Source organism: Bombina bombina, chromosome 4, assembly GCF_027579735.1.
Source record: "Bombina bombina isolate aBomBom1 chromosome 4, aBomBom1.pri, whole genome shotgun sequence".
Lineage (NCBI taxonomy): Eukaryota > Metazoa > Chordata > Amphibia > Anura > Bombinatoridae > Bombina > Bombina bombina.
Window position 1 is genome coordinate 399204268 of NC_069502.1, and position 15654 is coordinate 399219921.

The 15654-nt window shown below is 42.5% G+C and overlaps 1 protein-coding gene across 1 annotated transcript in view; it reads left to right on the forward strand.

Annotated features, from left to right (window-relative positions):
* Positions 1 to 15654, forward strand: part of ATP11B (ATPase phospholipid transporting 11B (putative)) — a gene marked incomplete in the record, with an annotated part of 701724 nt that overhangs the window by 471237 nt on the left and 214833 nt on the right. The window contains 1 exon segment of the mRNA XM_053710175.1: positions 5734 to 5887. Within this exon segment, the coding sequence (XP_053566150.1) occupies positions 5734 to 5887 (154 nt within the window).

The window sequence follows — 15654 nt, forward strand, 5'->3', positions numbered from 1 at the left end:
GACTTCCTGAGCAGGCAGACCTTTCACCCGGGGGAGTGGGAACTCCATCCGGAAGTGTTTTCCAGCCTGATTCTCAAATGGGGTCAGCTGGAATTGGATCTCATGGCATCTCGACAGAATGTTAAGCTTCTGAGGTACAGATCGAGGTCCAGGGACCCTCAGGCTGTACTGATAGACGCCCTGGCTGTACCTTGGACCTTCAGTCTAGCATACCTATTTCCTCCGTTCGCTCTTCTTCCTCGGGTCATTGCTCAAATCAAGCAGGAGAGGGTGACGGTGATCCTCATTGCACCGGCTTGGTCTTGCAGGATTTGGTATGCAGATCTGGTGGACATGTCATCACTTCCACCTTGGAGACTTCCGTTGAGGAAGGACCTTCTACTTCAAGGGCCCTTCCTTCATCCAAATCTAGTTTCTCTGAAGCTGACTGCTTGGAGATTGAACACTTAATTTTATCCAAGCGAGGCCTTTCAGAATCGGTCATAGAGACCATGATTCAGGCTCGTAAACCTGTAATTAGAAAGATTTACTACAAGATATGGCGTAAATATCTCTATTGGTGTGAATCCAAGCGTTAGTTAGGATTCTTAGAATTTTGTCATTTCTCCAAGAAGGTTTGGAGAAAGGATTATCGGCAAGTTCCCTAAAGGGTCAAAACTCTGCTTTGTCTATTTTGTTACATAAACATCTGGTGGACGTACCAGACGTGCAATCTTTTTATCAGGCCTTGGTCAGGATCAGGCCTGTGTTCAAACCAGTTACTCCTCCCTGGAGTCTTAATTTAGTTCTTAAGGTTCTTCAAGGGGCTCCGTTTGAGCCTATGCATTCCTTAGATATCAAGTTGTTATCTTGGAAAGTTTTGTTTCTTGTTGCTATTTCTTCTGCTCGTAGAGTGTCAGAGCTCTCGGCATTGCAATATGAGTCTCCTTACCTTATTTTTCATTCGGATAAGGTAGTTTTACGTACAAAATTAGGATTTCTTCCTAAAGTAGTTTCTGACCGGAATATTAATCAGGAGATTGTTGTTCCTTCCTTGTGTCCTAATCCTTCTCAGAAGGAATGGCTTCTGCACAATTTAGACATTGTACGTGCTTTAAAATTTTACTTACAGGCGACTAAGGATTTTCGTCAGTCTTCTGCCTTGTTTGTGGCTGTCAGGTTAGGTAAGGTCCGAAATCAGACCCAAATGCGAGAGTGAACTTCAAATAACACTGCAGCACACTGAGTATAACCCAGGACGTGACACCACAACAACTTCTATAAAACAAGATACTCACACAGAGGGTCAAGTGGTTCTTGAGATTCAGGGTAGTAGTACTAGGATACTTGATAGAAGGAGGTGTGGGATCAAGGATAGGAGAAGTCAGTTCAGCAGAGTTAGGCAACTTGTAATCAGGCAGTTCGGGGTTAAACAATAGCGTAGTCAGTTCAGCAGAGTTTGGCAACTTGTAATCGGGCAGTTTAGGGTTAAACAACAGAGTAGTCAGTTCAGCAGAGTTTGGCAACTTGTAATCAGGCAGATTAGGGTTAAACAATACCGTAGTCGGGGAAGCAGAGGTTGGCAACTTGAAATCGGGCAGTTCAGGGTTAAATCTGGTAACGAAGAAATGTGAGTACTCACAGCAACCACAGTAGATCAGGCCGCCGGAATAAGAAGCCCGTCTGACGTCAACAAAGGAGGACGGCTCAGAATGTGCGCAGTGCTGCTAAGCAACGTAACGCACACGGACAGAGTAGCCGGAGAACCGGAAGAAGAGGAGCGACTGTGACAGTGGCTTTCTTGGGAAAACGTAAGGGACAGAAAGCCACAGCTACTTCTTTCTTTTTGGCTGAAGAGTATCATACGTTTTGCCTATGAAGTTGCTGGACAGCACCCTCCAGAGAGAGTTATGGCTCATTCCACGAGGGCTGCTGCTTCCTTATGGGCATTCAAAAATGAAGCTTCTGTGGAACAGATTTCAAGGCTTCAACTTGGTCCTCTCTTCACACTTTTTCAAAGTTCTATAAATTTGACACTTTTGCCTTGGCTGAGGCCGCTTTTGGGAGAAAAGTTCTTCAAGCATTGGTGCATTCCTTTTCGGTTCCCTGTCTTGGCCCTCCTTTATCTGTGTACTCTAGCTTGGGTATTGATTCCTGTGATGACCAAGGTTAACCAACCCTGCGCCAGTCACTTGTTTGGCACAGAAAGGGTTATCAGACCCCTTCTACTGTCACTAATATGTCACAAACCAGCCACACCAGGCAAGCTTGTGATTTAGTTCAGTGGGTGCAAGGGTTAACAACACTCTAGTCTGTACTAGACTTAAAAGAAGTGCCCAAATCTCCCCTTTAATGCCACCCACACTAAACTAACTATGCTGCTACCATTTATGATTTATTAAAGGGAAAATCCTAAGGAAAAACGCAGACTTACACATTAACTCTCACAATACAATTTAGCAGAAAATAACCTAAAATATACAGTTCTAATACTCCAGTCCTTTCAGTAACGTGGTTCAATTATTAGACAAAGGCAAAAGCTTAATAAAGGAATTATTTATTATGCCCACATATTATGCACGATGCATTATTAATAAAAAGTTGTTACAAATAACATTACACACAGCAAACAGTTTTTAAAATAAAAAAGGAGAAAAACAGAATACTTTACTAGTCTCAAGATCTGTGCCTGGGGACTGGCATGAAGCGATGGGTCCTTATTCTGTAGAACAGCTCGATTTGTAAGAATGACAATTTCATTGTTAAAATACAAGATTCTTATACATATTTTCCAGAGATCAAGTTGCCTGACCACACCCCCTTGGGCAGGGCTAAGAAACCCCCTATCTTTTATGACCTTCAATAAACTCTAAGTCTTTGCCTACAATTATAGAACACATTATAATTTCTGCTAGGTAAATCTATTTTCATATAAACAGGGAGGCAAGCTCTTAGTTTTATTGGGAGAATCAATTTGATACCAAGTATGACAGGGTTGTCATATTTCCCTTCATCTAATGTCATACCAGTTTTAAACACATATATACATTATACCCATGTCCCTTTATTGACCATATCAGTTTCTGTGACTGAGGCACTGTTTTGTATCTCTAGAGCTGACAGGTTGACTGGCTTTATGACTCAATGCATACACAATAACATTTGATGGAATGGGCCTTAGAAACTATTTATGAGGGGTTCTGGCACATCAAATAGAAATCATGTGCTTACCTAATGCAGCACACAGTTCTTCTTAAAAAACAAACAACTGTTTTTAGTTCACAAACTAAACAGAATTAACCCCTTAGCAGCTAAATCCTGAGGTATTCGTGACAATTCACAATAGTAATTAGATGATCCGTGGACTCATCGTGTCATTAGAAAGAAAAGAAAATGTATGCTTACCTGATAAATGTATTTCTTTTTTGACACGAGAAGTCCACGGCCCGCCCTGTTCTATAGACAGGTTGTTGGTTTGTTATAACCTTCAGACACCTCTGCACCTTGTTACTTCCTTTCTCTCCTTTACTTCAGTCGAATGACTGGGGTGGGAGGGAAGGGAGGTGATATTTAACAGCTTTGCTGTGGTGCTCTTTGTCGCCTCCTGCTGGGCAGGAGTGATATTCCCAATAGTAATTAGATGATCCGTGGACTCATTGTGTCAAAAAATACATTTATCAGGTAAGCATAAATTTTCTTTTTCTGCGTTATCCATTTTTACACAGGTGTCTGGCGGATGTGCCAGACATGTATTCTTTTTGTCAGATCCTGGTTAGTATCAGGCCTGTGTTTACGTCTGTTGCTCCTCTTGGAGTTTTAACCTTGTTTTAAGGTTTTAAACCATAGCATCCCATAGATTTTAAACTTTTTATCTTGGGAGTTTTCATTTTTTGCTATATTTTTTGCTGGGAGAATTAAGTTCTCTCGACTTGTAGTGTGATTTGCTTTATCTTATTTTGGATAAGGTGTTTTTTTTATCCTTGGTGGAGATATTGTTTGGGAATTTGTTGTTCCCTCTCTGTGTCCTGATTTTTATCTCTTGAGGACCGTGTGTGCACAAGTTGGATGTTGTGTGTGCTAAAAAAATTTCTCTAATAGAGAGTTACTTCTACTTATCTTATCTCTGGTTGAGAAGTTTAATTAGTTTACTTTTCACACTGCAGGGCTGCAGTCTCCGGGATAATTATCGCTCTTTACACAAGGGCTCTCTTTTCTTTTTGGGCTTTCACAATGAAGCATCTGTGGAACAGATTTGCAAGGCTGCAACTTTTTCCAAATTTTACAAATTTGTTCTTTTTGCTTCGGCTAAAGCTTTTTTGGGCAGAAAGGTTAATCCAGCGGTGGTGCCTTCTGTTTAGGTCTGCCTGTCTTGTCCATGGCCCGCCCTTTATTCAAGACAGTTTTTGACAACACCTCAGGCACCTCTACACCTTGTGTTACTTATTTTTTTCTCCATTTTCCTTCGGTCGAATGACTGGGGGTTGTCACTAGCTCATGGACTTTTGCCACTTACATGAAAGAAAACATAATTTATGTAAGAACTTACCTGATAAAATCATTTCTTTCATAGTGGCAAGAGTCCATGAGACCCACCCTGTTTTTTTGGGGTTATGATTTATTTGTATGAAGCACATTATTTTTTTCAAGTTCCTCTCTTTGTATGCTTTTTACTCCTTCTTTTACACCTCACTTCTTGGCTACATGTTAAACTAAGGTATGAGTGAGGTAGGAGGTGTGTTTTGAGGTTTGGGAAACTTTGCCCCCTCCTGGTAGGAATGTATATTCCATATGTCACTAACTCATGGACTCTTGCCACTATGAAATAAATGAATTTATCAGGTAAGTTCTTACATAAATTATGTTTTTTTCCTATTATTGAGCAGACTAGTAACTTACCTTACTAGTAAACACACATTTTTCTGTGTGTTGTGTTCATTTGTTTTGTAATTTTCCCTATAAGCAATGCACCCAGGCTTGTCTGGGGTTTACTGCCTGGGACTCTGGGGACGGTACAGCTACCTGTGAGTGCTATTGAGCACCAAGGACTGTGCATGTTGCAGGATCATAGGATGTGTACCCAGTCCAGTCTGAGAGTGCAGTCCCCTTCTGTGTTTTGTATATGTCTAGGGTGATTACACAAGCCTGTGCACCCTTGACTTGTTCCCAGGTGTTTGATTGAGAGCGTGCATTGTTTGGCTGTATTAGGGACACAAAGGTTTGAGAGAGACCTTGACGTGGTACCTGGGCTTGTCCCATTTCCCCAGATTCGGTTACTAAATCTTCAATTTTTGCTTTCAATCTTAGCTGATTGCTTGCAAGTGAGTGCTAGACTTCTGTGTGTGTGTTTAGATAGTTTTATTTAATGGGGTCAGGATTGTGCAAGAACAAAACTGAATCTTACATGCTTATTGACTGATAAGGGCTTTTATAAACTTAGCGCAAATGTCTAGTATTTACTTTGTCTAGAGTTAAACATTGGTTAATTGTGTCATCAGTCTGATTGTAGTTTTTTTCCTTAGTCATTTTAGGGTCCTGATTACATCTGGTAATATACTTATAGGTGTTGTCTTTTATACATACATATATATATATATATATATATATATATATATATATATATATATATATATATATATATATATATATATATATATATATATATATATATATATATATATATACATACATACACACCATTGGCATGTGTTTCTCTTTTGTTTGGCTCCTTCCCCAATAACAAATGGTTTGTTTTAGATTGCAGGATGACCATGTTATACAGCATGGACTGGTTGTGGATGGAGCCAGCCTTTCTCTAGCACTCAGGGGGCATGAGAAACTATTCATGGAAGTCTGTAGAAACTGCTCTGCAGTATTGTGCTGTCGAATGGCTCCTTTACAAAAAGCAAAGGTATGATAAGTTTGTTTAGAAATTGAAAGCTGCTGTTTTCCTATTAGAAAATAATCTAATTTCCTTTGTTGATATGTTTTTTTTTTTTATATGGTGATTCAGAAGCCAAAAATTAGGAGCAAGTGTTTGTTTTAAAGCGCATATACTGTATTTATAGATTCTATTTTAGATGCATGCCTGACTGTCTTTTCTATTTTTTATTAACAAATCGGTTTTGTGTAAATGTCATACATTGCTCCTAAAATGTTACATCTGGGTTTTCTTTGTATCATTCTAAATGTATCTATGTATAAATTCTGTATCAAGCCACTAAAATGAGTCTGGCTACTAAGTTTCATGTAAATTTGTCAACCCCTATCTTACACATTTCTCATACTCTCTTACACAAGACCATACTCTCTTACACAAGTTAATGTAGGCCCAAATTAAAGATAAAAAATCTCTTTGCTGTGATAATTTAAGTATAATAGTGTTACGTTTACTTCCTGTTATAATAAAAAAAAAAATGAAAAATATATTTATTTCGTATAATGAGGAGTCCATAGGGCCATAACGTGGGATATAATTTCCGCCACTAGGATGCCAAGAACCCACACAAGCTTAAATAACCTTTCATCTCTCCTCAGTTTTAGTTTTTGGTCTCTCAGGAGGAGGAGACTAGAGGTGTTCAACTACTTGCTTATGGATTAATGTTTGGGAGCTTGGACCCATGTGAGACCCTTTACCTCCCCATGTGGAATAACGGTATTTCTCTTGTAAGGTGTATCCAGTCCACGGATTAATCCTTTACTTGTGGGATATTCTCCTTCCCTACAGGAAGTGGCAAAGAGAGCACACAGCAGAGCTGTCCATATAGCTCCCCCTCTAGCTCCACCCCCCAGTCATTCTCTTTGCCGGCTCTAAGCACTAGGGTCTCTCTCGGGAGGGTAAAGTGAATGTGGTGTTAGAATTGTAGTTTTTATTATCTTCAATCAAAAGTTTGTTATTTTAAATGGTACCAGTTTGTACTATTTACTCTCTAGCAGAAAAGTGATGATGATTTCTGCTGAGAGGAAGATGATTTTAGCATGTTGTAACTAAAATCCACTGCTGTTCCCACACAGGACTGAGGAGTACCAGAAAACTTCAGTTAGTGGGAACGGTTTGCAGGGTAGACTGCAATAAGGTATGTTCAGTCATTTATTTCTAGACAAGACTGAGATAATGCTAGAAGAGACTGACAATATCCCCATGAGGGGAGGGTAAGCTATGTTCAGAGACTTAGTAAGGAATTGATTGCTTACATAACAGGGCTAATTATGATGGTTGACACTAATTCAGGGCAATCGATTGTTTTTTTAGGAAAATATTGTTTGTAAGACATGTTGAAAGTCCTTTTGGGTTCTTTCTGGGGTTGTTACCCACATGGCTATTTTTTTTTTATTCACTTAGAAGTGGTTTCTTAGGCCTCACAGCTCCGGAGTAGAGTGGGAGGGGCCTAATTTTGCGCCTCAGATGCGCAGTTAGAATTGCATAGAAGTTCATGCTGCTTCATATGGAAGGTCCTGCTGCTTTTTTAGGGCCTAAAGGAAGCTATATTCCCTCAAATCTGGTGCCTAAGGGCAGGTAGGGCCTCAGCAGTGCTGTGGCAAGGTGCTGTAGTAATTTTAACCGGTGGTTGGCTTTAGGCTGCTCCGGTTTGGGCATTAAGGGGTTAATCGTTTTGTTTGCTAGTGGTGCAATCTTTCTAAGGCTGTAGGTACATACTGTGAAAATTTCAAAAAGATTACTGCATTTTTCACTGTTTTGCAAAATTGTGTGCCCTTTTTTATCTCTTAAAGGCACAGTAACGTTTTTTCAAATTGTGTTTTTTAATTGATTAAAGTGATTTCCAAGCCTGTTTGTGCATACTACTAGTCTGTTAAACATGTCTGACACCAAGGAAAATCCTTGTTCAATGTGTTTAGAAGCCATGGTGGAACCCCCTCTTAGAATGTGTCCCACTTGTACTGATATGTCTATACAATTTAAAGATCATATTGTTGCACTTAAGAATGTGGCCCAAGATGATTCTCAGACTGAAGGTATTGAGGGTAGCCCGTCTACCTCTCCCCAAGTGTCACAACCAGTTACGCCGGCTCAAGCGATGCCTAGTACTTCTAGTGCGTCTAACCCTTTTACATTACAAGACTTTGCGGCAGTCATGGATAATTCTCTTACAGCTTTCTTATCTAAACTGCCCTTGTTACCTTCAAAGCATGATAGCTCTGTTTTAAGAACAGATTATGAGCATTCTGACGCTTTGGTAGCCGTATCCGATATACCCTCACAACGCTCTGAAGCGGGAGCGAGGGATTTGATGTCTGAGGGAGAAGTCTCTGATTCAGGAAGGGTTCATCCTCAGACAGATTCAGATACATTGGCTTTTAAATTTAAACTAGAACACCTCCGCGTTTTGCTCAGGGAGGTATTGGCTACTCTGGATGACTGCGACCCTTTGGTGGTCCCAGAGAAATTGTGTAAAATGGACAAGTACCTAGAGATCCCTGTTTACATTGATGCATTTCCGGTCCCTAAGAGGATTGCGGATATCGTTACTAGGGAGTGGGATAGACCAGGCGTCCCCTTTGTTCCCCCTCCCGTTTTTAAGAAAATGTTCCCCATATCTGACCCCATGCGGGACTCGTGGCAGACGGTCCCTAAGGTGGAGGGGGCTGTTTCTTCACTTGCTAATAGCACAACCATACCAAGACAGTTGTGTTTTTAAAGACCCTATGGATAAAAAGTTAGAGGGTTTACTTAAGAAAATTTTTGTTCAACAAGGTTTTCTTCTCCAACCTATTGCCTGCATTATTCCTGTAACTACTGCAGCTGCTTTCTGGTTTGAGGTGCTGGAAGACTTGCTCCAGACGGAGACCTCATATGAGGAAATTATGGATAGAATTAAGGCTCTAAAGCTAGCTAATTCTTTTATCACAGACGCCGCTTTCCAAATAGCTAAGTTAGCGGCAAAAAATTCTGGTTTCGCCATTTTGGTGCGTAGGGCGCTATGGCTAAAGTCCTGGTCGGCCGATGTGTCGTCAAAATCCAAGGAAAGACCCTCTTCGGGCCTGAATTGAAAGAGATTATTTCAGAAATCACCGGGGGAAAAGGCCATGCTCTCCCTCAGGACAAGTCCTTTAAGACAAAGAACAAAGCTAATTTTCGTTCCTTTTGTAATTTCAGGAGCGGCCCCGCTTCATCCTCTCCGGCTGCAAAGCAAGAGGGTAACGCTTCACAGCCCAAGGCAACCTAGGGAAACCTTACCAGGGCTGGAATAAGGGTAAACAGGCCAAAAAGCCTGCAGCTGCCACCAAGACAGCATGAAGGGGTAGCCCCCGATCCGGGACCGAATCTAGTAGGGGGCAGACTCACTCTCTTCGCTCAGGCCTGGGCAAGAGATGTACACGATCCTTGGGCATTAGAGATTGTATCCCAGGGATATCTTCTAGAATTCAAGGACTCTCCTCCAAGGGGAAGGTTCCACATTTCTCGTCTGTCTACAGATCAGACAAAGAAAGAGTCCCATCATTCAAAATGGAGACCATTCGGACAATCTTACCAATGATCCAGGAAGGTCAATATATGACTACCGTGGATCTAAAGGATGCATACCTACACATTCCTATCCTCAAAGATCATCACCAGTTTCTCAGGTTCGCTTTTCTGGACAAGCATTACCAGTTTGTGGCTCTTCCCTTCGGCTTAGCCACTGCTCCCAGAGTTTTCACAAGGGTGCTAGGGTCCCTCCTGGCGGTTCTAAGACCACGGGGCATAGCAGTGGCGCCTTACCTAGATGACATCTTAATTCAGGTGCCGTCTTTCCAAAGAGCCAAGTCTCACATGGAGATTGTATTGGCCTTTCTGAGGTCTCATGGGTGGAAGGTGAACATCAAAAAGAGTTCTCTTTCCCCTCTCACAAGGGTTCCCTTCCTAGGGACTCTAATAGACTCGGTAGAAATTAAAATATTTCTGACAGAGGTCAGAAAGTTAAAACGCTTAACTACTTGCCGAGTTCTTCATTCCATTCCCCGGCCATCTGCAGCTCAGTGCATGGAGACAATCGGATTAATGGTAGAAGCAATGGACATTGTCCCGTTTGCTCGGATACACCTCAGACCACTGCAACTATGCATGCTCAAACAGTGGAATGGGGATTATGCAGATTTGTCTCCTCAAATTCAGTTGGACCAGGAGACCAGAGATTCTCTTCTCTGGTGGTTGTCTCAGGATCACCTGTCTCAGGGAATATGTTTCCGCAGGCCAGAGTGGGTCATTGTAACGACAGACGCCAGTCTGGTAGGCTGGGGTGCGCTCTGGGTCTCCCTGAAAGCTCAGGGCTTATGGTCTCGGGAAGAATCTCTTCTCCCGATAAACATTCTGGTACTGAGGGCGATATTCAACGCTCTTCAGGCATGGCCTCAACTAGCTGCGGCCAAATTCATCAGATTTCAGTTGGACAACATCACGACTGTAGCTTACGTCAATCATCAGGGGGAACAAAGAGTTCCCTAGCGATGACGGAAGTAACCAAGATAATCAGGTGGGCGGAAGATCACTCCTGCCATCTCTCAGCAATTCACATCCCAGGAGTAGATAACTGGGAGGCGGATTTTCTAAGTCGTCAGACTTTTCACCCGAGGGAGTGGGAACTCCATCCGGAGGTGTTTGCCCAGCTGACTCAGCTATGGGGCATTCCAGAGTTGGATCTGATGGCGTCCCGTCAGAACAACAAACTTCCTCTCTACGGGTTCAGGTCCCGGGATCCAAAGGCGGTATTGATAGATGCTCTAGCAGCGCCTTGGTCCTTTAATCTGGCTTATGTTTTTCCACCGTTTCCCCTTCTCCCTCGTCTGGTCGCCAGAATCAAGCAGGAGAAGGCTTCGGTGATTCTGATAGCGCCTGCGTGGCCACGCAGGACTTGGTATGCAGACCTAGTGGACATGTCATCTGTCCCACCATGGACACTGCCAATGAGGCAGGATCTTCTAATACAGGGTCCGTTCAAGCATCCAAATCTAATTTCTCTGCGTCTGACTGCTTGGAGATTGAACGCTTAATTCTATCAAAGCGTGGTTTCTCTGAGTCCGTTATAGATACCCTGATTCAGGCTAGAAAGCCTGTCACCAGGAAAATCTACCATAAGAAATGGCGGATATATCTCTGTTGGTGTGAATCCAAGGGTTACTCATGGAGTAAGATTAGGATTCCCAGGATACTGTCTTTCCTCCAAGAAGGATTGGAGAAAGGATTGTCAGCTAGTTCCTTAAAAGGACAGGTATATGCTCTGTCTATTCTTTTACACAAGCGTCTGGCAGAGGTACCAGACGTTCAATTGTTTACTCAGGCTTAAGTCAGAATCAAGCCTGTTTATAAACCTGTGGCTCTGCCATGGAGTCTAAATCTAGTTATTTCAGTTCTTCAAGGGGTTCCGTTTGAACCTTTACATTCCATAGATATTAACTTGTTATCTTGGAAAGTTTTGTTTTTGGTAGCTATCTCTTCTGCTCGAAGAGTCTGAGTTATCTGCCTTACAGTGTGATTCACCTTACCTAGTGTTCCACGCAGATAAGGTAGTTTTGCGTACCAAACCTGGTTTTCTTCCTAAAGTTGTTTCTAACAAGAATATTAACCAGGAAATTGTTGTTCCTTCTCTGTGTCCTAACCCTTCTTCGAAGAAGGAACGTCTGTTACACAATCTTGATGTGGTTCGTGCTTTAAAGTTTTATTTACAAGCAACTAAGGATTTCAGACAAACATCTTCCTTGTTTGTTATCTATTCTGGTAAGAGGAGAGGTCAGAAAGTGACTGTTACCTCCTCTTTCCTTTTGGCTGAAAAGCATCATCCGTGTGGCCTATGAGACTGCTGGCCAGCAGCCTCCTGAGACTATTACTGCGCATTCTACCAGAGCAGTGGCTTCCACATGGGCTTTTAAAAAACGAGGCTTCTGTTGAACAGATTTGTAAGGCAGCGACTTGGTCTTCGCTGCATACTTTTTCCAAATTTTACAAATTCGATACTTTTGCTTCTTCGGAGGCTATTTTTGGGAGGTTTTACAAGCAGTGGTGCCTTCCGTTTAAGGTACCTGTCTTGTTCCCTCCCTTCATCCGTGTCCTAAAGCTTTGGTATTGGTATCCCACAAGTAAAGGATGAATCCGTGGACTGGATACACCTTACAAGAGAAAACAGAATTTATGCTTACCTGATAAATTACTTTCTCTTGTGGTGTATCCAGTCCACGGCCCGCCCTGGCGATTAAGTCAGGTAATAATTTTTTGTTTAAACTACAGTCACCACTGCACCCTATGGTTTCTCCTTTTTCTTCCTAACCTTCGGTCGAATGACTGGGGGGTGGAGCTAGAGGGGGAGCTATATGGACAGCTCTGCTGTGTGCTCTCTTTGCCACTTCCTGTAGGGAAGGAGAATATCCCACAAGTAAATGATGAATCCGTGGACTGGATACACCACAAGAGAAAGTAATTTATCAGGTAAGCATAAATTCTGTTTTCCTCAGAAATATTCTGCTATACATGTACAAGTACTGGATCAGCTCTCTACTGGATATTGCTGCAGTTTGGTGACTGGTAAGCCGTTGGAGTGGTGTTACTTCAGGTAAGCCACTTACCACACTACAGACACAATCCAGAGGCTATTAGAAGATACTTGTTATGTTCTGGGCAGCATCCCCATCCTCTCAGCTTCACAGTCTTTTTCTTCTTAAATGGGGAGAGGCCACAGCTGCATTCATTACTTTTGGGAAATACAGAACCTGGCCACCAGGAGGAGGTAAAGACACCCCAGCCAAAGGCTTAAATACCTCCCCCACTTCCCTCATCCCTCAGTCATTCTTTGCCTTTCGTCACAGGAGGTTGGCAGAGAAGTGTCAGAAGATTTTGGAGTACTCTCTTATGGAGGGTAGTACTCTTTGAGATGGGACTGGAGTTTTAAGTAGTCCTGTCAGCCTCTCAGTGAGAGCATGGGTGAAAGTTAGAATCAGGAGATGCAGGGAGAGTCTTTCTGCGAAACCATCCTGACATATTATGATATTAACAGCTCCTGGGCAATCAGCGTTTCCGAATTTCGCTGCCTGCCTTATTCACTCAAGTCCATGTCAGAAGTGAGGCTACTATCTGTCACACTCGAAGGGCCGTGTTCACGGCGTCCGGTAAGATCGTTTCATTTTATTTCAATATGTGAATCTAATGTTAAACAAAAGAAGTCAGGGTCCCAGTGGGACTCCTTTATCTTATGGAATCAAGGGTTTATATCTCCTGAGTGAGTTTATTGAGCAGGGAGCACTGTAATCATGTTTGTGATTTTGTCTGCTATTGTGTAGTGATACTTGGGCTCTTTGGACATAACGGCCTTACTTCATTATTTTGCGCAGTCCTAGGGACTGGCGTGTTTTTTTGGCTTACACGATGCACCTCATGACCGGGTGTGGTCACGTATTCCATTTCTGCACATTGACCGAGTGGCAACGGAGAGAGTCTATTCGTTAGTTGTCTGGTTCACAGGAGGTGGTGAGTGCCCCAGCCATTGGCGGTGTAACGGTGCGGTTAGTGTTTGCCCATAATTGCAATCTCCATGTTATTCCTGGTACAGGATTTCCGGGAGGCTAATCCTGTGAGGGTCTTTGACTCTCCAACTAAGAACCTAGTGGGTCGCTTAATTGCCCACATGGCTAAGGTTGTGTGTTGAATCCAGCTATTGTGTCATGTTCTCCGTTTTAAGGAGCCGTGTCCCTAGTAAACTCTGGGGTCCCTGGACTGGGAGTGTTGCATTCAAACATCTAGGAGCTCTTGGTTTCTGGGGTTGCAAGCGGAGGGTCCAGGGTTCAGATCCACCTATGTGTGCGGATTGCCATCTGGACCTGTCTAGAGGTCTTTCTGGGATCTTGATCTGAGTCTCTTGCGAGTGGCCAATGTTCAAGGGCTACCTAGAGTGCCCTTCTCCGTGTGAGACAACTTGGTTCCTCAGGATGTACGGTCTGGCTTAGGGCCATGTCTCTTGTCTGAGATTGTGGGGTCTGGGTCGCTGTGCTCGGTCCTGGGCGTTTCAGTTTCAAACTTTAGGGTTTAGAACGTCCGCTTGTCCCTTCAGGCAGTTGGTTTTTAACTCTCATGGAAGATTTGGTATCTGCCTTTCAGGTTGACCTTCGGTTATCGCCAGTGACAACATTTGCTTTTAAAACTTGAGATTTTGTCTCGACTGAGCTGGTAGTTTTACTATTCTCTACGGCTGGGGAAGTGGTCTCCTTGGCTTTTGTCCCTTTGGGGAGGTTTTGGAAATATACAGTTTCCATGGAGACCCTGTGGGTCCTTATCTTCTCGTTCGAGGATTCTTTTCTTCCCTCCTTGCGTGTGGGATGTCAGGGGGGCTGGCTCTGGTACTAGGGTATCCTGTTGGGGGGTCATGGGTGTTCCTTCCTCCATTGTTTGCATTGCTGCTGGTGTTGGTTGTCTTCTGGGGTCTGGACTTTCCTGGTCGGGAGTTACCTTTGATAACTCAACACTCTCTATGGGATGGGGTCCCATGTTGACTTAGGGTCAGCTTTGCTGCCCGGGAGGTGGAACTCACGACTTCTGTCAGTTGTGGTTCTCTGGTTCACAGAACGCCCTCTTTTTCTGCTGGTACAGTTGGTTTTTCCATCCTATCGTGAGCTCCGTGTTTTTCCTTCGGTCCTGATATGGGTTTCCTACCTATATGTGGCTAGTTTTAGCGGTTGTGTCTACCAGACTAGGGTTCAGTGGGGAGCCTGTGGAGCACCATATGTTTTATGGTGTTGTGTCAGGGGATCTATGAAAGGATTTTGTTCTTCCTCGCGATTGCTCTCTCATAGGTTTGGAGCGTCTCTTTGGGAGTTGGACTGTATAGTGAGTTCTTTTCCCTGGGTGGTTGTCCTGTAACAGAATAAGCAAAGTCTGTTACCAGCAACTCCAGCACGCATAACCCCAAACCAGAAATCCTGAAGACGTCACCTACACAAGCACAAACTCCTGGAGTGCCGTAGCTGAAATACGGGTGAACCACTCCACAAAAGAATGTATGAGGACAAAAAGGAAGCAGGCACTGCAAACAGGTGCAAGGAATTACTTAGTTTTATTAGCAAATAAAAAAAAACTAAAAAAAAGTCAAAAATGCAAAAACGAAGGACACAAACAAAAGAATAACAAAACAGACCATGGAGGTGGACAGTGACAGCTGTCTGACACGTTTTACACTCTCTACAGGCACTTACTCTTAGACATGATACATACAAACAATATTGTGCTATTTATACCATACACCACTTTTTTGGACCAGTATTTTTAGTTTTTTGGACCAGTGTTTTTAGTATTTTTATATATTTATCACATCATACATATTTTTCCTTTTTTCACGGACTCACTAATATACACAATTTGGACACTAATTTTGGACACTCGCTTTGGACATTTATTTTTGGACATATATTGTAACACTACAATCTATTGCAAACACACCTGTTTTAATTTGCGATCATTTGTGTTTTGTTTTATTTTATATAAACCTTTTTGCGATTTTTGTGTGTATCTGTAGTACATTCAAGTCGCTACCCTATATAGCTATTCGAAGCCATAATCTTCTTATAGAAGTATCTTAAACTGCATAGATATTGTTTTAAAATACTGTATCCAATGCATTTTTGATCATTGTTTATTTTAATGTGAATATCGCTTTTTTATATATCAATGTGTAAATTGTTCTTCTATATTTCGAATTAAAA